We start from the raw sequence: 23,097 nt of genomic DNA on the forward strand, positions 1-23,097 counted from the left end.
ATTTTAAAAAAAGATAGAGTATTTTATCAAGTGTACAGCTTTCTTGGCAGATGAATAACAACGACTTTTGCCGCACCACTATCAGACACATGACTTCCAATTGCAATTGGCAACAATATGCGGTGGACAGGCAGAATGTTGTCATAGTCATACTTCAGAAATGCTGGCTCATACAACTCGATGCCTTGCTTGAGTCTAGGTTGATAGCAAGGAATATTGTACCACTCAACCAAGACAAATATGTGTTGGGGGTTGTGACAAGGGGAAAGGTTGGTGTGCGTGAGGTTTGGTGTAAAATCGTGCAAGAACAAGTACTTAATACGACCAGCATGTCTTTCTTTAGAGTCTCCACTTTTTTCAATAAATTTCACTTGTATATGTGATCCTCTCACAACCAAGCCTTCTCCACCTGTGTAAACTTGTCCAAGAAGATTGATGGACGAAATCTTCTGGTTTTGGTCATTCACAAACCAACAATTTGTGATTGTTGTTTTGGCACTGCAAAGAGAATCATCATCATACTTAATTTTATAGAAATTGAGCAGACAATTGTACTCGGATTTTCTCATTGTTGTTGGTGGCTTCAAACACAATAGTAGAGTGGAAAGAGGTAGAGGTTCATTGCCAAATATTTGCTTTGAAGGCTTTTCAGCGGATTGTAGAAATGATGGCAAGTGAAAGAGTGATAGTATCAATGGATGTGGCAAAAGTGCAGGATTATAGATTTTATGGCCAGACAGCTTGAGAAAGAGAGAGAGGAGTAAAGGGCTGATAACATTGCTGAGATGCGTTTGACAAACATCACCATTGTAACAACTCTCAAGAAACCTTTTCATGTAGATATTCTCGAACCCACTCTTCTGGTTTGTCTCAAACCATTTCAATACACCATTATAATGCTCAAAGCTAAATAGCCAAAATCCGTAAATTAGCCCAAAGTCCTCAATCATTTCTTTCAGGTGGAGATGGAGATGCATGTTTTGTGTGAATACATCTGGTTTATAAAAGTCTTCACAACCAACACAGAACTCCTCCAAACTTTTGTAAGCTTATTTGATCTCATTTTTGGTGATACTTGGCTTCATCAATTCTCTGCATGCATTGACAAATTGGATCGAATTGCTAAGCAGATAATCTTGCAGGCATGTCTTGAGCAAAACAGGAGAGTATATTAGGCACCATGCTTTCCACTCATCTGCCTTCATAAATGGAAATTTCTTTCCAATATTTATCTTCAGATTCGTGTATCCTACAGAGAGTACCATTCTATTGGCTTCTTTTTGCATCTCTACAAAATCTTTGTCATCAAGCAAATTGTTTGCAATCCAAATATCCATTATTTGTTTTGCAGTCCTGAGAAAAGGTTGTGCATGAGATCAATAATGGTTGTATGCACTAGCTCAAAGTACACAAGTTGATGAAGCTCAGACCAATGAACATCATTCTCAATTTCCAATTGCTTTCTCTCTGTCAATGTCTTTACATTCTTCCACAGGTTTGCATGTCTGCGATTTTCTTCTTTTGTGCAGCCTACCTATTCCAAAACTTAAGCCCAAAATAGTTTACAGCAGTAGTCCCATCAATACAAGCAAACTGATGATTGCATTTGTAGCATGCACATGTGCTGTTGTGAGATGTAAACCCACACGTCTTTCTTGCAGCAGGGATGTCGCATGCAACCATCAACAGAGCAGCACGCACCAGAGCACCTGAGCAGTTATATGTATCAATTGTGATACCTTTATACAATAGCATAAGTTCATCAACAAGAGGACGCAAATAGTTATTGATCTCGTCGGTGCTTGCTTCTTTAGGTCCAGGCATCAATCCAACAAGAATGACATTTTCTGCCTTGTTCTGCTCTTCTCTCAGCAGATTGTTAATTGTCAGGTATATCGCACCACAAGAATATGTCACTCCATCAAACAGTTGAAACCAATCAATGTTCAGTGTCAATAGTAATGATCGTTCCTTGGGAATAAACTGGACACCATCCTTATCAACTAATTCATTCCACATCTTTGCATTATATATATTGAATAAAGTACCGTCAACTTTTGGTTCTCAATTCCATCTGTTGATCATACTCTCGAAAGAAGAACATGCAAACGTTTTTTCAAGGTAGTTGTCAATGAGTTATAAACAAATGTGCACTTTAAAATCATAGTTGTTATGTATGAGATAAAAATAAGATATAAAATAAAACAAGTGCAGATGAGAGTATGGTGAGACTTTGTTTTATTAGAAGAAGTGAAATAATCAGAAAGGAGATGCTGTTCTATTGCTATTAATATTGTGCGTTTATATAGACATTGCATTTAGCTTGGTGATGATATGATGATATCATGTAATGTCTGTTTCTCTACTATTATCTTCTATGATTTAGTTCTTATGTTTTTAGTGTTATTGACTAGAGTCTTAGTATTTATCTTAGTATGTTCTTTATGTAATTTCCTTGTATAAAGAAAGATATATCTTTTAGTATCATTATTAGTTGTCGGTAACTCAATGTACGTATTTATTAAGTGTCTGTACTTTTAATTTAAATCTACGATTATGTTGGATACAACAATAGTGTTCTTCATACTAGACTTGTAGAGATCATTTTTATAATACGTCTTACTACCAACTCTTTTGAAATTGCAGAATGTATATGTGTTGTTGCTGTAATTGTACAATGTGTGACAATTACTGCATGCTACATATTTTGATATGCCTTTTATCAAGTCATTGTATCCTGTCATTTTTCTCAAATCTGGAATGCTTGTAGGAAGTCGAAAATTCTCTCTATAATGTTCGAGGATTGTATTTATGAATGTTATCAAAATTACTGCACCTTCATCTACAATGAAGCTAGAAATAAATATCACAGTGAAAACCGCAATTACTTGATGCCAAATATTCTCTGGAAGGTTTTCTGTAGACTCTGTAAGTTATTGTAAAATAATATTAATTTTTTGTTTCTTTAATTCAAGCCTTTTTTCTTCAATCATAGTTTATTTTTAATATTTACCCTGTTCTTGCTCTCTGCTCTGTTCTTCTTGCTCAAATTCATCCGACAACTCATATTCAGACTCAGACTCTGAAGTATACTACTCTGTTTCAAAAAGAAATTCTTTCACCAAAAGAGGTAAGTGAGTATTGACATACTGCTCTGGCAAGGGTGCACCAACAGAGTAATTATCATCTATTGGTACCAAGTTTAAATAGAGTGTGCATTGGGTATAAAAAATAAAATACTATTATATTCAATATGTTCTTCAATTTGATCTATGTCCATATCAGCTTCACTAGTGTTTACTTCGGCTGTCAAAACTATTTGTTTCAATGGATTAGAATATATTATATAAATAAATGAAAAATTGATAACTTAATTTACCATTAATGGTTTTATTTATTTTCCTGTCATTATCATTCTGGGTATGACACTTGGCAGTTCTTTTATTTGTCATGGTGTATCTGAGAGAATTGCGATTGCATCTTGTGCATTTGTAACAAACTTCATTGGGATTGGCAATGTCAAACATTTTTTTATCTAATTTTTTTTAATAATAAAGGAAGTATGTAACAGCTGTTGCTTATTATAATTGTCTTTATTATTTTAAAAAAAATCTCCTGGGAACTCTGATATATATTAGGTCAATGATATGTTTTTAAATATATTCTTGCTGCTAAACACAGGAAGTGATCTGGGTTGTAATTTTTTGACTACTATTATTGATAATTTCAGGTAAGTGGAATTCAATTATTTTAAAGTGTTTTTGCAGTAGGGAATCTCATCAGATCCAGAATCAGCTTGCACTCTAAAGTACTTTAATAAAACTATAAGTTTTATACAAACGCCTATAGTGTACATATGTAATTGCCATATAGAGAATACAAATTGATCATATCTGCAACACTTTGCTTTGACACCTCACTAGTATTCAGCTTGTCATGACCCTAGTATCTAAGGTACTCTGCCCATAGTTTACAGGTCTCTTAAATCCATGCATATCTTTAAACTAAACACATTGGTATATTTATTTTTATACATGTGTATATAAACCTATTTTTCCAATACTACATTCTTGGCAGGAAAATTGATATCTAAGATGTGGCCAGTATCAACACCAAGTATTTTCAAAGAGTTGCATACTTCTCTATGTGCAAGACGGCGTAAACGTAAGATATACACATATTAATATCCTTTAGGACTAGTGAGAATGGCAAACATTCTAGCAGAAGCAGCAACCTGTTGAACAGAAGGAGATCTGAGAGCCTTGCTGACAGAAAGGGCAATAGAAATAACAGCAGAGTTGTGAGCAGCAACAGCAGTAGTAGTCTATAGAGAAGTCTCAGTGTCAGATTCCTTGGGTGTAGTTGGTGCAGTTGATGTTGCTACATTTGTTATAATTAGGCAATTCCTCTGAGATGCTAATTGAGATCTGAGATCAGCAATTAGCTTTTCCATATTATCTAATTAAGCTGTTAATCTAGCATTAGTGACATTAGAAGATTCAAGTTCATTGATGTATTGTTGCAGTGACATAAATTGGGTCTACATATTCCCCAGAAATGAGACAAGATTGGGTCATATTCTTTGCATAACAGAGAATAGCAATAATGTTAACATTTGAGATTGCAAAAATGAAAAGTTGTTGGAATTGGCTGAAATTTTTTCCACTGATAGATAAGACAATAGTGATAATGAATATATTATTTTGAGCAAGATGTAGAACAGATTGATGAAGCTTTTGTATGGATGTAACCACTTTTTTGTTATGTTTTGTGTAATATAAGCTAATATGAAAGAGAGATTTTTGACACATATGGTGCTTATATTTGTAATAAACATTGACAGATGATATGTTATCCTAGTTTTTGAAGTTTGAATGGGTTTGTGGATATAAAATAACCTCTTTTTTTCACAAGAGAGAAAAAGACAAACTCAAAAGAGAATGTAGAATTAAAAATAATAAAATCAATAAGAGAAAAATAAGAGAAAACAGTACTATTAATCAATCTCGATAGACTTGACTCAATATACTTAGATAATTAAACAAATAAAATATCAACAGTATTAAATATTAAGAGAACTTGTCAGAAAATAAGACAACGAAAAATCAATGTTTATTAAATGCAAGTATTGCGATATTTATAGTTTTGTAATTGACTTGTTGAATAATTAAATAAATAAAATTATAAAAAAATATAATAAAAGTTGTATAATTGACAATTTATTAAATTTGATTTGTTCTTTACTGTCATTAAGTACAAATAAAATAAAATAGTTATTAAGTCATAATCATAAAGATAATTATGCTTGTAAGAATATATAATAAAAATAATGTTAATTCCAAGTTGATTCATTCAGTTAAATATAGTGGGAAAATAAGATACAATGTGTGGTTGCCTAAAGTTATTGTTGACAGAATGATGCCTTTTTATTGTACTTATTAGTGTTTTGCTCTACAAATAAAAAAATTGCTTTTTATTCAGCCTCAGCCACCATTGGAAAATAAAAATAAAAATAATAGAATATAATTTTGGGCAATGATATGGACATGCAAGAAAAATTAGGGTCGGACATGCAAAAAAAGACCAAAAGGGAGAATTAAACGTGACGTCACTTGTAATTGGCCTTTGGGAGTGTTACTGACAAATTGAGCACTGATAAGACATGCAAAAGCAACCAAATTGAAGAATTAAACGTGACGTCACCTATAATTGACTTTTGGGAGTGTTACCAACAAATTGGACACTGATAAGACATGCAAAAGCGAGCAAATTGAAGAACTAGATGTGACATCACATATAATTAGTTTTGCATGTTACACGCATTTTTTTGGGGGGTCAGCCTTGATATTTGTTAAATGTTTCAAAATTAATGTTGATTGTAAAAATAGAAAAAATGATAATGAGATAGATATAAAGATAAAAATGGAAGATTGTAAAGAAGATAAATATAGAAATATAGATAAATAGAAAGATAATAATAAATTGAATAGAAACAGAAGGGAATATTGATAATAGAGATAAATATAGAATCTAAAAAGTAAAAAAAAAATCTAAAAAAGATATATACGAAAAGTTAGTATAATTCAAGATAATTCTAGTTTAAAAGCCATACCTTGATTGTTAGTACATCAAAGAATAATCTTCAAGGCCATGTTTTTGAATTATTCTTTTATGAAAGGGGTTGATTTTTGGCCAGCAGAAATTTCGAGTGTTTTTGCGCTTGGCAAGAAGAAAGTGGTTTACATCTAAGATAATAATTATTGGTTCCACTTTTTCTGGCAAGGTAGCAAATGGAATAAAAAGACAGTCGCCTGTTTCAATTGGAGTATTCCAATATACAGCCACTGCTCTGCTAAATGTATCGGCTACAAGTTGAGGATGGTTGATTGTACCGAACCAATGTTGCTGGGGGAGAGGTGAGCGCTTGTCTTGGAGACTGCGAATTAGTGGGTTATTGGATGCAGGCATATTGCCATGCTCCATTCTTCCGTGGTAGTAGTTGTTTTGGTGCTTTAAAAATGTTTCTAGCATTTTGTCTTTTACTTTTGACCACTCCTCCTGGTCCTGGTACACTTCCATTGCTATCGCCCTGTACCCACAATTTCCGTCTGCTTCAGGAGAAAAGATTGTTGATATATGTTTTGGTGCGATTGTGAGATTTGTTAGTAATGTGGAATCGCATGGTGACCCAAGGTTGATAATACGTTTTATGGCTTTTTGCTCTTTAGCTGAGGATATTTTTTGCCTAGAAAACAAAGCAAAGATTTAGTAAATTAAATCTAAACAATATTAAAATCTTACTTTTTTTGTTCTTTTTCTGTTTTAATTTTTTTTGTGATTTTTTCTTTTTCGGTATTGATGCAATGCTCTAATGCAATCATCTTGCGCTTGGTATTTTTTGGTTGGCCTTTAATAGCTTCGACTACTGTTGGGCCCTTAAGGTTTTTTGAGTTTCTGTGCATCGATTTGTTTCAAAGTTTTTTCTATCAATTGGTATATATTGATTTGTTCTTGTTCGCTCTGAGCATTGGCAAAATGTTTGCAAATAAGCTCAAGAGCATAGTTGAATTCTGGGGTTATTGGTTTGATATTGTTGATGTTTGGGGGTACTGGGGTTGCATTTTGGATAGTTAAATGGTCTACATAATAAAATATTATATGAGAAAATTGTCACGTAATTATTGCTATTATTATATATATTACTTTCTCCTTCTAGATAGTTTTTTCTCCAGTGTCTTGGGATGCAGGAGATTGGGATGGTATCGAATTTGGCGAGTGTGTAGTAACAAGGAAGCAGGTAGTTGTATTGTATGAGGCATTTGCACTCTTTGGCTAGTTTTTCAGGTATAATGGATTTGGATAATTCTAATTTGATTTGATCCATTGCAAATCTACAGACTTTAAGACGGATGTCATTTAGTCTGGCGGCATTGACTTTATCGAACACAATTTTTGTTCCTTCTCCAAGGCTTTCCACCATTAGCCGATGCTTGCGATCTGCAACCTATACAATTTATAAATATATTATAACCAATAAATGCATAAAATAGTATAGAATAAACTTACCAACTCGTCATACCACTTTTTTACTTTAAGGGTAACTGTCTTCAGTTTACCCAAGGAAGTACCAAGAGAATGCTTGAGAGAAGAATGGGCACTTTCTGCACGGTTCGACGTGCGATTGCCAAAATGGGCATGTTTATAAACATACATGTTCACCCCGTTTTCCTTGTCTTTCATTTTTCTGATAAAGTATATTAAAAAAAACACGATTTTTTATAGTTAAATACTGTTTACATCAAATTTAAAAAAAATATACGTACTTCTCAAGAAAAGCACTAGCAGCTTTTCCTTGGTCTTTGTAATTTTCCTTTGCAAATTCAAGGTATCCATTTGTTTCGTTTTTTACTTCTTGATGTGTAATGCATTTTAAAGCAATTCGGTCAAGGAATTCTGACAGCTTATCCAACAGGTCTCTCTTTTCGCTACTCTCGTCTCCCTTCATCATCGGAAGCAATTGCTTTTTAAAGTTGTCTTTGATATGCTTATAGCACAACAACTGCTTCGACTCAGGAAAGACTCGAGTAATAGCATTTCTCAATGCTTTTTCATTGTCCGTGATAAAAAAATCTAGGAGAAGTGTTGTTTGTTTGTCGTTGCTGCTGTTGCTGCTGTTGTTGTTGTTGTTGTTGTTGTTGTTGTTGTTGTCATCGGGCCAGACTGCATCGCGGAGACAGCTAAGCACCCAGAGATAATTTTCTTCTGTCTCATGCTCTACCCAAGCACCGGCAATTGGATACGTCTTTAAAGTAGTATGAGGGTTTCCACTCACATTGCTAGTACCAACAATGTTGACATAAGTCATTCGATGACTATTTGTCTTATATGTGGCATCAATAATGACAGTCTCAGGCATTCTTCGTGCCTCATTGATCGCATCCTGATGCACAAAGAAGACCATATTCACTTGATTGTCTTCTGTATTACCGACAGAATACCTGACATGGAAGTCAAGATCTTGCAGAGTGGTGATAAAATCAAACATCTCCTTTCCTTTTTCCGATTTTCCGAAATGTTGCTTTATATTAGCAATGTTATGGCGAACAATGTTTGTATATCCATTTATCTTCAAACTGTTGAAGATGGTGAATACATCGTCATTGTTCTCCAGATGCTTAACCACAAGCGCCATTGCCTCAGGCGAGAGCTTGCGTTGCATAGCATATGCTCTGCGGTCTTCTTCGATGGGGTGATTATGCTCTGCCTCACGGGAGCGCACAGTGAGCTTTCCGCCCTTCTTGGTGTTGGCATACATGAAGCAAGGGCAGCCATGCTTCTGCGTATCTTTTTCGCGCTTTCTCTCCCATCCAGGAAGAGTTTCACCCATAACTGATGTTTTGGAAGCAACCTTCTCGGCTTTTCTGGTATCTCTATATTCGCCAGAGTGCTTGCAAATCAATTTGATGCGAGAGCTTGATGCATATTCAGTAGTGAGAGCAATGTTATGCTTGACACCATATGCTTTGGCAGCTTCTCGAACAGCTACGACTGAAGAGAATTCTCTTCCAACAAGAAAAATTGAGTTGAACTCAGTCAAGGCAGCATTGTACTTCTTCGACGTCTCGCTAACAATGACAAAGTCGTTGGTGTTATTAATGTTGTTAATGTTGCTCATGTTAAATGTCAAAAAAAATTATGCACTGATGTTGTAGTAAAAAAGAGCAGTGATTTAATTGGCAATCTGGAGGATAATTTATCTGATCCCTCCAAAAAAAATGCGTGTAACATGCAAAACTAATTATATGTGATGTCACATCTAGTTCTTCAATTTGCTCGCTTTTGCATGTCTTATCAGTATCCAATTTGTTGGTAACACTCCCAAAAGTCAATTATAGGTGACGTCACGTTTAATTCTTCAATTTGGTTGCTTTTGCATGTCTTATCAGTGCTCGATTTGTCAGTAACACTCCCAAAGGCCAATTACAAGTGACGTCACGTTTAATTCTCCCTTTTGGTCTTTTTTTACATGTCCGACCCTAATTTTTCTTGCATGTCCATATAGATCCCCATAATTTTCTAGAATTACAAAGAATTCTGCAATGTCACCGCACTGCCGGACAACCGAAATGTGTTTAACATTGATTATTACTATAACATTTTATGTCAATTCAATACAATCCTCAATGGTCTAGTGGCTAGGATCCGACGCTCTCACCGTCGTGGCCGGGGTTCAATTCCCCGTTGGGGAACTACCTTTTAATCGGATGTCTTGCGATGCATTATGTGTCGTGCTTAATTTTTGTGATACAAGTTTTAGCTGTCAAGTCTCGATCTGTTATTTCTTTTCTGGCACTTGAACCAAGTCGCAGAATCAATACCACTGGGGATCTTTAAGTTTTTAAGAATAGTTTTTAGATAAGAATCAAGACACTTTTTATTAAATGTATTTCTTGACTATTTCACCACAGCAGATTTTTTTGTGTAATCTTGTTCCTTAAAAGGATTCTTGTATACGGGGCGAATTTTGCCCATAACAGGAAATTCATTTTTTTGGGGGACTGAAAAGTGGGGGGATGGGGGGACTACTCTCGGCCAATAGATTTCGATTAAAAAATGTACTGCACAATTTCAAAAATGGTTCAAATTTTTAATTTGTTTCAAATAATTTTGGGTTGTAAAAAATTTATTTTTTATTTTCGAAAAAAATTAGGCTAAAAAAAAGCTAGACTGGACCATAAAATCCACAGGCAGTAGCACACCAGTATATTCGTACCACTAGAAACACTAGTAGTATAACTGTTTGTACTTATGCCTGTAAATTACGTGATCGGTTTGCTGCAAACTACTATGTCTAGCTAATCCAAGAGACCCGGTGCCAGAAATTCCAATAAACCCAAAGAGCATAAAGATTTGAATTTCGAGAAAAGCTAAAGCAGAAGAACTAATAATTAGTAATTAAACTTAGTTATATATATTTAACAGAATTTTACCTTTGACTCTATTAAGGCATTTGCAATAAAAGGCAGCCAAATCTCTGCAAGTGAGGAGTAAATAATTAGTCTTCTGTTGCTTTGTAAGAGGAACATGTAGTTATTACCTCTTTATTGATTTACTGAGATGATGAAAAACTAATTTATAAACTAGAATTGTATGATTAATAAACACAATGACATAAAAAACTTTGATAGCATAAATACCTTTGAGCTTACGGTCTTTAAGCAAAATTCTGCTTCTATAAATACTATAAGCATACTGGAATATCTTACAAATAGAAGCTCATGCAAATAATAAATATTTTGTGGAAAAGTAAAATGAAAAAGAAGACAAAAACAGGCGATATTTTCTTAAAAGAAAAGAAGTAAAAAAAATTCTAATTGGTCCGCTGACATTAAATATCGATCTTTCCACATTTTATAAATTCAATTATTTTCGCAAAGTCATTTTCCCCCCTTTGTTTTTACAATCAATTTACTATTATGCAAAAGAATACAAGACAAGAAACATATAAAATCGTTAAGACTCGCCCCCCTAAAAGGCAAGGCGAACTTAACTTTAGCATCAATTCAGGTGTTTTTACCTGCTCTGAATGCGAAAAAGAGTTCGAAAAGCCTTGGTTACTGAAAAGGCATTCGAAGGTTCACCATATAAGTAATCAAATGGCAACCAATACTGTACTCAACAAACCCGAGCAGGTCGAATTGATAGTCGAGAACACTATTCTGGATGCTAATGCATTTGATTACTTGAGTGACGAAGATGACTCCTCCAGTATTGGGGATGAAGAAGACAATATTGTAGACGAGGAAAACGATATTGTCGATAATTTCTTTGATATTGAAATGAACAGTAATCCAGTTTTCAACGCGTTCTCTGACATGTTTTCTTCTGCTGCTGCTGCTGATGAGGTATCAATGACCGATGATGACTCTGAGATCCCGGAAGAAGTCTTTGAGACAATTGGCGCTGTAAATGACCCTACAAGCTGTTATCCTTTTCGCGATCTTCAAACCATGATCCTTTTCGCTTTTATCGATGGGGATAATGACATGATCTCCCAGCGAATGTTGAAGAAGATACTGCTTGCGATGAACTTGATCATTAAGATCCAGCAAGAAACTCCCATAGGAAGAACATTTAAGTTACCTCGTTTGGATGCTCTTTTAAATTATCAGGCAAGAAAGAAGTCCAAGATGCCTGTCTTTCCTTCACAAAGAATATCAGTACCTGGATCAAACGGGAACGCATTCGCCCACATTAACCTTCCGTCCGACCACTTGAGATTTCTTATGGCAAACCCAAAGAAATCCAAGTTGATCTCGTCCATGCCCGATCGTACCCCAAACCAATCGATCTGTTTGGAACAAGGTGAAAAGTGGAGAACCCACCATCTCTTTCAGCAGCCTATGCACACTGTAAATGGTATAGATGTCTGGTTTGGAAACATCGTTTACTTGAAGACAAACGATTGCAGCATCCGCTTTTTGGTTGAATCGTTCCACACGGCAAATAAAAACATTTTTGCGAGAGGGTATCTGGTCAGAGCGATTTCGATTGTATGCTATGGCGTTGAGGTTGCTGTTACCGATCTTAGAGTAGAGCAGATCTCTCACGTTGACACCACTCCTGTTGAAAGAGATCACTACTACAGTATCTCAAGTAGCCTTACCAGATTGAGTCCTGCTCATGACTTTCTTCTTTTTGGAGTTCATCCAATGAAGAAGCCTATGCCTCTTTCTGTTTTGCCCGGTAATGTAGATCGCGATGCAGTGTTTTACAAAGTTAGGATTGTTTCAATCATCCTTTTTACAGACGACACTTCCGGCAATCGTTCAAAGCAGTACAATCCGTTTGAAAGCTGGTTAATGAGATGCGCTGCCTTGCCTTTAAGGATCGAAATTCGATAGCAAACATCCAGTTTCTTTCTACAATCCCTAAGAAAGATGGTGCAAATGGTATGTCTCTTCTGCCAGCAATCGTTGATGACTTTAAGAAACTCGAGAAAGGTGTAAAAATGTTCTCCGCTGAAGACAATGAGTATGTTCTGGTTGTTGCTCCCATCCTTTGGATTGAGGCTGACACGCCATGTCATTCGGAACTTTGCGGATTGCTTGGGCCGGCCACCACATTTCCTTGCAGAAGATGCTACATCGAACTTAGACGTGCAAAAGACTTTGTGAAGGACTTGTCCTACTTCTGTGAGTGCCATGAGAGACGAACTCGAGAGCACTATGTTCTTGCAAACTCGTCACCTGGCAGAGACACTGAGATCTCAAATGCTCCGAAAATTGGAATGAACACACCTGCAAACGAGATAAGCTTTAGAGATCGTTTGACTGGCCGCTTATTAGAATTGCAGTCGTTTGATCCAGAAAAGGATACACCAGTGGAAATCCTCCACACGATACTTCTTGGTGTTGCAAAGTATATGGTAATTGACTTGGTTAAGGTCGTGCTTAAGAATGACACAGCCACAATAGCAAGACTTTCAGAATTCTTGACAGATTACACGCGATCAACTGGTCTATCAAGAAAGTTCACCCGAAACTTGAGACATAGTGGTTCATTCCTCGGTAGAGATTTCAAGGTTCTGCTTCAAATACTTCCTGTAATTCTGATTACAGAATTCTCTGGAAATCATGAGCTAGACCTTGTAATACCATGCTTTGTTGAACTTGGCCGATTGTGTTCTCTGGTATTCGTTCGTCAGGTGACATCAGACTTTGATAACTATATTATCAGAGTAGATAATGCAGTGAAGCGCTTGATCAGAACATTATTTGACTACGATAAAGGAACCAAGAACGAGCTCTACAAGGCATATTGCACCAAGCCGAAAGTTCATTACTTGACACATCTCAAGGAAGATATAATTCGTTTTGGCCCAGCCCTCAATTATGAAACAGAAAAGGGCGAACAGTTCAATAAGCACATTCGCGAACATCTGTTTCATACAAATCGCCAAAACACTTCCAGGGATGTTTGCCTAAAGTTTGCAAAGCAGGTAGCATTGCAACATGTAATTGACAGCGGGTTGTGGATTAATAGCTCTGGCAACCGAGAGAAGTCTGGAACTGGAATAGAGAGGTTCATTAAGGACAACAATGAATCTTTGTTCTATTACACCTTCTTTGGCGACTCGAGAGAGCTAAAGGACAACAACGACACTGGAGATATTGAAGATGACGCCGTCCAAAACAACAGTTTTGGCGCGTTTGTTTTTAAAGATGATCCAATCTCTCGCCCTCGGATAGGACTTGTCTCAGGCTCTGTTGTTAAGTTTCTTAGCATTGTTCCTCGTACGGATAATGACAGAAACAATAACTATGCCAAGGCTGTAATGACAGGTGAGCATTCTGATGTTGCTAACATGAATCTCGTTTGTAAGTTAGATTTGCACATTTTCCGCAACCCATTTTACATTGTAAATTTGAGCAAGTTTGGTTCCTACTGGTTCATTTTCAATAATATTCTTTTTGATGAATAAAATGATGCTACTTCTTTATTATTATTATAATTATTATTTGAACCTTCTGTTTTTTTCTTCTCAACATCAATTTTTTTGCGTAATTTCTGTGAAGTCATTTTTTGGTTACTCAAACCAACCCCCAACTTTCCTTAATAAATCCTTTGTCTCACTTGAACACTTTCTGACTTCCCTAACAGTTTTTTTTCTTACTTTAAAAGCCCACAAGTAGTACTGAACTTAATTTTATCCTTTATTCGGATGAAAAAAATTGAGTACGAAAACAAATTACAATATTTTGGCCTCTAAGCCAATCATATTGCTTAGGTGCCAATTTTCACCCAAAATGATAACAAAAATCTCTGGTGGTGTTATACAAAATGATAATTGATTTCTGACTAAAAGAATAGCTACGATAATATGTCTTAGATGCTTGTTGTCCAGTAATATCTTCTACAAGTATATTCACTATATTAAACATCTAAAACATAGACTGAATGATAAAATCGACTGATGTGCTCTTTTTTTAAAAAAAATGTTTTTTTAAAATTCTGAAATTTTAATATCTTGTAGCTGGAATTTTAAAAATGAGACAATTTTTTTTCTGAAATTATGTTGCTATAGGCAATATAAAGATATTGCCTTTTTTGGAAATAGTACTATTTCTAATTAATATATACAGTTTGTATGTGTAGCTGAAATATTGTCATGCAGCTATATTTGTGTAATGAGTGTTTTGGCACAATGCTATATTTTTGCACTTTCACTCCCACAGTCAGGGTTCAAACCTGGGTTGTAGTCTTTTTTTTATTTCATTAAAAATTAAACATTATTATATTTATGTGACTGTAGGTAGTGTATTTATTTATGATGGCTAAATAAAACAGTCTAAATATTAAAATTTTTGAAAATAATATAAATATCTTTTTTTTATTATTTCTTTCATTCTTTCTTTCAATATTTATATTTTATTTTTATTTTTGATTATTTAATATGCCCAGCTATTTTCAGCCAATAGATATTTCAATCATATCGGACTTTGAAGAAATTCATAAAATTATTAAGTCTAAGAAAGCTTCTGCTATGTAAGTTGTATTAATCAATAATGCTTTAAATATATATTAATTATAATAATATATATATATATTTTATATTATAGTTATCTGAAAGAAAATAATATTTTCTATGAGCAGATATCATGTCGCAATGGATGACCTATGACTTTACAGTGACATAATAGTAGAGAGAAGTTTTACTAGAAGTGCAATTCCAGAAGCTGCTGCAACAGAAGTGAAATGTTTATTAGAAAAGCTACTATCTTTTCTTTTAAAAAGATGGCTTTAAATACTATGATATATCTTATTTGGTGTTTCATCTTGAATCATCCACTGAATAAGATTGAAGAAGCAACCAAACTGAGTGCAAAGACAATTGATACTTTTATGGCAGATATTCAAAAAGCCATTTGTCAACATATTAGTAGTAATGACACTTTGATTGGTAAGTAGAATATAATATATGTTTTATTAATAAATTCTAATAATATAATAGGAGGAGAAGGAATTACTATTGAAATTGATGAATCTAAATTTGGAAAACGAAAGTATAATAGAGGACATAAAGTTGAAGGTGTTTGGGTTCTGGGGGTGTTGAGCAGACATCAGAAAGAAAAATATTTTTGGTGGCTGTATCAAACAGAACAGCTGACAATCTTTTGGATATTATCCAACGTCATATTCTGCCAGGCTCTATCATTCACACTGATTGCTTTAAATCATACAATCAGTTAGAAACCCTGGGATCACTGCAAAAGGAGAGTGGATTTGGTCGAATTTTATTTTTTGAATTTTGGCAAAATTTGGAAAAATATTTCAAACACTATCGGTTTTCAATATATTTTTTCTTTGAGATGGGAATTCGCAATTTTTTCTGATTATATTAAATAAACACAGATACAAACACAAATATTTATTAATTAGGCAATAAATTGCACAATTGTCTTAAAAAATATATGTTTCAATTGACTTGGCAGAAAAATAAAAAATAAAAATAAAATATTAAATGTTAAATGTGGTATTTAATTATTTTTCTGGAAGGAAAAACTTGTTGTTACAGATGCACCTAATTTAGACTCCATAATATTTTTATTGCATTGCAAAAAATACCGATTTTTATTAGAATATAATAATGTATGATATGTGACTTATTTTTAATAAGAAAGTATATCAAAAAAAATTGAAAAAAAGAGCAAGAATTGATGTCATAAAAAACACAAGAAAAAGAAAATCCAATAAAGGCCACTTGCCAAAATGAGCGAGAATTGATCTCATGTTAAAAAAACGCAAAAGAGAAAAACTACGCCATTATATCAGTGATTATTAAATTGAAACCCCATTAATAATCAGGCACACTTTTTTTAAGAAAAGATCGCTGTATCAAAATCCATTTGTAATTCTTACTAATAAGGATGATAAGCTCAATGTAGTTAATGACATAGTGAACAAGATATATCAACTCATTATTAATGACAAAAATAAGAGACATATAAAAGATAAAAATAAAATATAGTATACACCTCTTTATTATTTTATTATTATTAATATTATTCTTACTGTTATGAATTCTACAACTAAAACCTGCACTGTTATATGTACATGTTTATCATGTACCAAAAATGCAATTGGCGGAATTTTGCAAAATGCACAGACCTTTAAGCGTCATAATAATGATGATAAGTTATTAGACATTGGCCCAAAAAATCGAGGTAAATGACATTTGAGTAGTATGCACATTACTAGATAAATTGTAATCTAATATTTTTTTTTGTTAATTATCAGTTAATACAGAAGTTGTCGAAGAAGAGACAGACGTTGAGATGGTAGATGTATCTGAAACATCGATTGATTGTGAGTATAAAATTTCTTTTTAATAAATCATAATTTAGATAGCTAATAGTCTGGTTTTACTATAGAAGAAGATAATTATTCTATTGTATCAGCCAAAACTACCGTACAGAGTGTACCTTTTTTGAGAGAAGACGAGATTTTTCAATTCGAAGAGTCTGATGTTGAGACAACATCATTGGCTTCTGACAATGACGATCCTGATTCAAGCGATGAGTCTGAAGATGAGAGCGAAGTTGAGGTTGCCGGTGTTGAAGATTTTGAAGACATGGTTGCTTCTGGTATGCATACATTTAAAAAAGAAATATACATAAATTGTGTTACAAATAATTAACAGAAATACTTGCCTTTGTAGTTGCTTCTTTGAAAATTCATGAAATATCTCAAACAAGCCAATTCATGGCTCTATTTGGCATTATCTTTCAGGCGTTTTACTTGGTTCAAGCAGGTGGAACTGCTATGTTGAAATTCTTTTGCCATCTTCTTGTTGCCTTTGATAAGAATGCCAATCTCCCACTCACCATTGATGCATTAAAGACTATGACCGGCTTCAATTTCATGACAAAAAGCATTGTCAAATACACCGTCTGCAACAAGTGCTTTGCAATTTACCTACCAGGCAATCGCTAACCAAATTGCACATTCGAAAAATACACAACCACACCACCAACATACTGTGAAAATCCTCTTTTCTCTGACACCGAAGCTGATCGCGCTGTCCCTCTCATGGTTTTCCCATACAACTCGCTCAAGAATGCATTGGCACAGCATTTCTCCAAACCTGGGTTTGAGCATCAAATCGTTCAATGGAGATCAAGGGAAACCGTAAACAGTATCTTGTTAGACGTCTATGATAGTGCAATGTGGTCTGAGCTCCTTGACGAAGATGATGAGCCTTTTGTGAATCACGACCATTCTTTGATGTTGACATTGAATGTGGATTGGTTTCAACCGTTCGAGGGTTGTACACATGCAAGTGGGGTCTTGTATCTGTCAATGAACAATCTGCCTAGGGAAGAAAGAATGAAGCCAGAAAACATTATCCTTGTCGGTGTCATGCCTGGTCCAAAGGAAGCGAAGATCGACCAGATGAACAACTTCTTGGAACCTCTGGTAGACGAGCTGGTAGAGTTATATGGCAGCATAACTATGAAAACTCCAGAGTTCCCTAATGGTACTAGTATCCGCGCTGCTCTTATGTGTGTTGCTTGCAACATACCTGCTGCAAGAAAGACTGCTGGATTTACAGGATTTGCAAGTACAAACGCCTGTCACATATGCAAGCTTCATTTCACTGTTGTTGCTGGAACAAGTAATATCAATTATTCTGGATTCGATTATGAGAACTGGGTCTCCCAAACAAAAGAGGAAAATGCAAACGAAGCTGAGATATGGTTCTGCGCAGAATCTGATGCAGAGAGAGCTGTTTTGGAGAAGCAGCATGACACCCATTTTTCCAAGTTGCATCGCCTACACTACTTTGATCCCATCTGATGCACGATTGTTGATCCCATGCACAATTTGTTTCTTGGGACAGCAAAGCGTATGATCAGTGTTTGAAAGACCTGAGGTATCTCCCAACTGCTGTTCTCGTCCATATGCAACGTCTTGCTGATGATATTCTTATGCCTCCTGGGTATGCCGTTTTATCAACAAAGATTGAATCTGGTTTCCTGTATATGAAGGCAGACGAGTGGCAATTGTGGTGTCTGATTTATTTGTTGGTGGTACTAAAAGACGCTTTGCCTGAAGACGACTACAAAAACTGGACTCTCTTTGTAAAAGCATGCTGAAAGTTGACCAGTCCTTCAGTCACATATTCAGAAATTGACAGTGCACACCAGCTCCTTGGAGAATTTGGAAAAGAGTGTGAGACTCTTTATGGAGAGAGCAGCATCACGCCAAATATGCCCTTGCATATGCACTTGCATGAGTCAATGCTTAATTTTGGTCCGGTATACGCATTCTGGCTGTATAGCTTCGAGAGATACAACGGCAAGTTGAAGAACATCAAGACGAACCGTTGCAATGGTCTTGAGGTCACCTTCATGAGAGTCTTCCTGGAGAAAACATTCATTGGTAGCTTTCTTCGAGCGTATTCTACCAATCTTTTATCACCACTGATAGAGTTCCTTGAGGGGGTTGCCCAAGTAAAATCAAATTCCAACAGCTCTTCTCCCTTGAATTTGGATGCTGGCCACCCTCCTGTGTTGCCATTTAGCTTAGCAATGTTCCAGCAAGCTGCTACAAATCCATGGTACAATGTCACTGGAAGTGAGGCCTTGCCCCCGACCACATTGCCAATCAAGTTGCAGCCTTTGACTATGATGAAGGATGATCACTATCAGTGGTTATTTGGATTCTATGTCAAGGCTTACCGGAGTACAAGTGTTTCCTTCTGTGTGGTAGGGAGAATCCCAATTGGTGAGGATGTATTTGTGAACAATCGGATTCAAAAGGTGAAGAAGATTTTGTTGCTGGGGCAAGAGTACTGCAGTGGTAAAAAGAAGAAGCGTGGGTCTTTTGTGAGGGTATTGTTTCTTGAGAGAACAAATGACGATGTATCTGAATTCCCTGGTCAAATAGAGTATTTATTTACTTATTCCATCAAGATTGGTGGAGTCAAATGAGTGTCAACGTTCGCATTCATTAAATGGTTTCCCGCCTACCATTCAAGTAGTCATCAGCCATTAGCTGATCAAGGTCTACAGTTGTGGGACAAGGGATTTATGGAAGAAGATGCTTCGTGCATTGTTCCAGTGCATCGTCTGCATTCGTGCTTTGCGTTGACTACGCATAAAATGCAGAGTGGGACGCAAAAGCACCTGGTTATTCCACTGCCTAGAAAAGTAGTCACATAAAAAACAAAAAAATAACAACTATTTAGGTTACCAGTATAAATAATTATAATACGAGTTTTTTGACTGTAAAAAGGTTTAGCTTTATTTATCTCTGTATTCTTATTTAGTTTTAACATTACTTCTTTATTAAGTATTTAAAAGAGCAATAGTAAATTATATTACCAGTTTTTTTTTTAACTATTAACGAATAGTAAAAACCATTATTTATTTCTCTTGCTTTTATCAATAATATAAAAGACAAAAAAACTTGTATATTTAATACTCAACATTTACCATTTTCTTAGCCTTTATTACATATTCTTGCTAATATCGGTATTATAATTTCCAATAAAAAAAACGAGGATAAAACAATCAGGGTTATATAATTAAATAATTGCTTTGTATATATATTTTTTTTATTAATTGGCTTTAAAATAAAATAAAATAAAATAAAATAATAATTTATTATTTTGATTCTTGATTTTGTCTTTTTCTTTTTCCTTTTATTTATATATTAATTGCTTCTCATCTTGACAATACCACCTGATTATATTTTACCACTTCGTCCCACATCATTCAATACAATCAATAAAAATCATTAAAGTACTATATGCACTTTGTAAACAAAATAACGATTTATTGTTGGCATGTATGAATCCAAGCAGCAACATGTGCCTTTTTCTCATTTGATAACTCGGTGTTTCTCAAAATAATTGGATAGACAGAATTTCCAATGACGTCTGGTCCCTTGTTAGCAAGTCTCTGTTTCTTCAAAACAGTAAAGTATTTATCCACCTGCATTATAATATAAATACTTTTGAGTTAGAAGTATTAAAAAAAATAACTTTTATCATGAGAGCCTTACCAAGGGATGTCTATTTCTAGGAGTATATCTAGTTTTATTTTTCTCCTCATCTGACTCAATATTAGACAACATGTCATAGTCCAGAAGGCCAACGACAGTCTCACCAAACTTAGACTCAAGGTTTGCCTTGTCAGCTAAGTGAATTGTCTTGTAGTCTGCAAGAATCTGAAAAAAAAAGTTAAAATAGTTTACACAAAAACTGTTGACTATACTTACATTTCTCTTTCTGGACCGGCATCAAGAAATTCGATTTTGTTGAGCTATCTTTTCTGGCAAAGCTTTTGCCCTTTGAAGCATATACGAAATATGTCTTTGGGTTTTCTCTTCCACAACTGCAGACGAAACAGACTTTACTTCAGCTTGCTAATGTGTGTAGCTCTGCACTACATCAGCAATGGGATGGTTGGATGTTGAGAAGGCGCCCTCATTGACTGTCAATGGCATTGTTGACAGAACTGCTCGTGTTTGAGAATGGATCAATCTCTGCAAAATATAATGTAAGCAACTTTGCAATATTCTATTACTAGTATATATCCTACCAAAACCGTTGGAAGGCGGTGCTTTATATATTCTCCTGTAGTAAGAGCCTGACTGATGGGACTATGGTTCGAATTGTTATTCTGGCCATTGGTTGCTTCCATGTTGTGGTAGACCTTCTCCAGAAGTGAATGATATTCATTCAGTCGGGTGCTCATGGTGGACAAAGTGGACAGGACAGTACCATCTAGCTCTGCACTAACTGTCAAGCTGGGAAGAATTTCCCATTGTCTTGTGCTTGCTGCTGTCTCAGCGGTTTGTTGAACAGACTTTTTTGTAGTCGTCTTTTTCGTTTTTTTTGATTGCTGCGTATTAGAAGACATGAATTGAGATATTTAAGGCTAATGAAAGAAATGGAAACAATGTGAATACTTTAATAATTAGAGTCGGGTTTCTTTAAAATAATAAAATAAATCAAAACATACGTAAAAGTGGAAAGTAAGGCACCAAAAGATTATTTTTCTGATGATGCTCTTTATAGCATTGTGATCTCTATATTATACTTTTCTTTATAAGCTGACTTGGAAAGGCATTTGTAATAGCTTACATCTATTACAAAGATGTGAAAGATTATGGTTTAGTACGTAATGTCTTGTCTCAATCGGGATGGGTTGAATGACTTTCAATTTGCTCCATTGATTCTATCAGTTTCTCAGGGTCAACGGTCATAAAATTATAATTTTGAATTTCCCCCGTTTTTTTTTAATTTTTTCTTTCTTCTTCTTTACTTCTTTCTTAATGTCTAACATGGTAAGCATCAACTCACATCAAAGTTTCAAGACCTAATCATCTTGTTGTTTTTATTCTAGCATGATACACTATGCTTTAAACCACCAAGTCCTTCTTAACTGCCTCAAAAATAATGATAAAAAGGTAATAAAAATATACTTGAATATTTATTCACGATTTATGTATTAATTATTCTGTTTAGATTTTTCAGGCCCGTTAACAAAGACATATACCTTGGGAGGGTTTACAAAATGGTATGTTGTATAAATATTAACGTACACCTACAAGATACAACTTGTATTTATTATTTTTCTTATGTATACCATACACTCTATAGTCACTGGTCTTTATCTCAGTCCTCTTTTTTTTATTATATACCGACTCTTATTCTCTACAGACAGACAAGTAAGTAAATAATCATTCTACTTCTTTGTATGTAGTTCTAATGAAAAGAAATTATTTTATAGATAATATCTCCATTTCCCGCATGCTACTTCTTCTATTATATTGAATAATTGGTAAGCAAAAAATAGTCTGATACTCTTTATTTCATTCTAATAAAAGATTATATTTTATAGACAATGTCATTGTATTTTGTGTTTGTCAACTCTTCTGTTTTCTGAACTGTCTGGTAAGCAAACCATAGTCTTATTTACTTTGCATCGTATTAACAAAAGTTATTATTTTTATAGACAATATTACTATAATTGAGACATTTAACTAAAACGTTGATATATCTATCTTTATGTTAAAGGCATCCATCTGTTCTCGTGTTTAACTTTATTGTAAGTACATTTATATTTTTAAATAATCTGTCGCTCTCAAATAAATATATCTAGAACATTCTTTCTAATCCACCCTATAATTATTTTTTATAAAAGTAAACAAACAGGCCAAGAAGGCGTGCCGCAGCAAGCAATGGAATACAGTAGGGGTCAATTGCACCAGGGGTGGACCAATGAATGTTTGAAAGGAATAACATAGTATTCACTAAAATAAATGATGGCATCGAGTGTGATGTTTCTACCCAATTGCAACAGAAGACGATTAGTGATGTAGACGAATAGAAACAGCTAGAAACAATAAGAAAATTTTTTCAAACCAATAAAAACCTTTAAAATGACCCATAAACCTCTAAATCTTGACTAAATCTTGACTAAATCTTGACCAAATCTCTTCTTTAACAACCCATATATAGTAATAAAAAGATGTTGAATGTTATGTGCTGTATTTAAAAAAAAAACCCAAAACCAATATAAA

General features: G+C 34.6%; 9 protein-coding genes and 1 non-coding gene across 10 annotated transcripts; 5 read left to right on the plus strand and 5 right to left on the minus strand.

Moving 5' to 3' along the window:
• Window positions 1-26: 26 nt before the first annotated feature.
• On the minus strand, window positions 27-1,337 carry PHYBLDRAFT_166923 (hypothetical protein; the record flags this gene model as incomplete). The annotated part of the gene is made up of 2 exons (XM_018435527.1): window positions 27-1,048; window positions 1,076-1,337. 2 exons carry the CDS (start codon window positions 1,335-1,337, stop codon window positions 27-29), a joined length of 1,284 nt encoding a protein of 427 aa, XP_018293735.1.
• Window positions 1,338-2,537: 1,200 nt separating this feature from the next.
• On the minus strand, window positions 2,538-3,527 carry PHYBLDRAFT_72886 (hypothetical protein; the record flags this gene model as incomplete). Its single annotated transcript, XM_018442738.1, has 5 exons — window positions 2,538-2,926; window positions 3,014-3,092; window positions 3,123-3,187; window positions 3,241-3,315; window positions 3,380-3,527. 5 exons carry the CDS (start codon window positions 3,525-3,527, stop codon window positions 2,538-2,540), a joined length of 756 nt encoding a protein of 251 aa, XP_018293736.1.
• A 521-nt stretch (window positions 3,528-4,048) lies between these two features.
• Window positions 4,049-6,881, minus strand: PHYBLDRAFT_143948 (hypothetical protein; the record flags this gene model as incomplete). The annotated part of the gene is made up of 4 exons (XM_018431107.1): window positions 4,049-4,142; window positions 4,215-4,324; window positions 6,244-6,745; window positions 6,802-6,881. 4 exons carry the CDS (start codon window positions 6,879-6,881, stop codon window positions 4,049-4,051), a joined length of 786 nt encoding a protein of 261 aa, XP_018293737.1.
• Window positions 6,882-6,936: 55 nt separating this feature from the next.
• On the minus strand, window positions 6,937-7,740 carry PHYBLDRAFT_166926 (hypothetical protein; the record flags this gene model as incomplete). Its single annotated transcript, XM_018435528.1, has 3 exons — window positions 6,937-7,139; window positions 7,204-7,504; window positions 7,567-7,740. The coding sequence occupies 3 exons, from the start codon at window positions 7,738-7,740 to the stop codon at window positions 6,937-6,939; spliced, it is 678 nt and encodes a 225-aa protein (XP_018293738.1).
• A 1,937-nt stretch (window positions 7,741-9,677) lies between these two features.
• PHYBLDRAFT_t100 lies at window positions 9,678-9,749 on the plus strand. The gene has a single exon. It is a non-coding gene; the product is annotated as a tRNA-Glu (tRNA).
• A 1,227-nt stretch (window positions 9,750-10,976) lies between these two features.
• Window positions 10,977-14,762, plus strand: PHYBLDRAFT_72889 (C2H2-type zinc finger transcription factor; the record flags this gene model as incomplete). Its single annotated transcript, XM_018442739.1, has 3 exons — window positions 10,977-12,327; window positions 12,405-13,880; window positions 14,659-14,762. 3 exons carry the CDS (start codon window positions 10,977-10,979, stop codon window positions 14,760-14,762), a joined length of 2,931 nt encoding a protein of 976 aa, XP_018293739.1.
• A 194-nt stretch (window positions 14,763-14,956) lies between these two features.
• PHYBLDRAFT_72890 (hypothetical protein) lies at window positions 14,957-15,896 on the plus strand (the record flags this gene model as incomplete). Its single annotated transcript, XM_018442740.1, has 5 exons — window positions 14,957-15,048; window positions 15,193-15,253; window positions 15,298-15,463; window positions 15,515-15,566; window positions 15,662-15,896. 5 exons carry the CDS (start codon window positions 14,957-14,959, stop codon window positions 15,894-15,896), a joined length of 606 nt encoding a protein of 201 aa, XP_018293740.1.
• A 683-nt stretch (window positions 15,897-16,579) lies between these two features.
• On the plus strand, window positions 16,580-17,496 carry PHYBLDRAFT_166929 (hypothetical protein; the record flags this gene model as incomplete). Its single annotated transcript, XM_018435529.1, has 4 exons — window positions 16,580-16,727; window positions 16,801-16,869; window positions 16,962-17,147; window positions 17,204-17,496. The coding sequence occupies 4 exons, from the start codon at window positions 16,580-16,582 to the stop codon at window positions 17,494-17,496; spliced, it is 696 nt and encodes a 231-aa protein (XP_018293741.1).
• Window positions 17,497-18,464: 968 nt separating this feature from the next.
• Window positions 18,465-19,727, plus strand: PHYBLDRAFT_166930 (hypothetical protein; the record flags this gene model as incomplete). The annotated part of the gene is made up of 3 exons (XM_018435530.1): window positions 18,465-18,644; window positions 18,711-19,453; window positions 19,547-19,727. 3 exons carry the CDS (start codon window positions 18,465-18,467, stop codon window positions 19,725-19,727), a joined length of 1,104 nt encoding a protein of 367 aa, XP_018293742.1.
• A 615-nt stretch (window positions 19,728-20,342) lies between these two features.
• On the minus strand, window positions 20,343-21,431 carry PHYBLDRAFT_166931 (hypothetical protein; the record flags this gene model as incomplete). Its single annotated transcript, XM_018435531.1, has 5 exons — window positions 20,343-20,501; window positions 20,572-20,726; window positions 20,788-20,857; window positions 20,959-21,054; window positions 21,111-21,431. The coding sequence occupies 5 exons, from the start codon at window positions 21,429-21,431 to the stop codon at window positions 20,343-20,345; spliced, it is 801 nt and encodes a 266-aa protein (XP_018293743.1).
• Window positions 21,432-23,097: the final 1,666 nt, after the last annotated feature.

This window comes from Phycomyces blakesleeanus (assembly GCF_001638985.1).
Source record: "Phycomyces blakesleeanus NRRL 1555(-) unplaced genomic scaffold PHYBLscaffold_7, whole genome shotgun sequence".
Classification (NCBI taxonomy): Eukaryota; Fungi; Mucoromycota; class Mucoromycetes; order Mucorales; family Phycomycetaceae; genus Phycomyces; species Phycomyces blakesleeanus.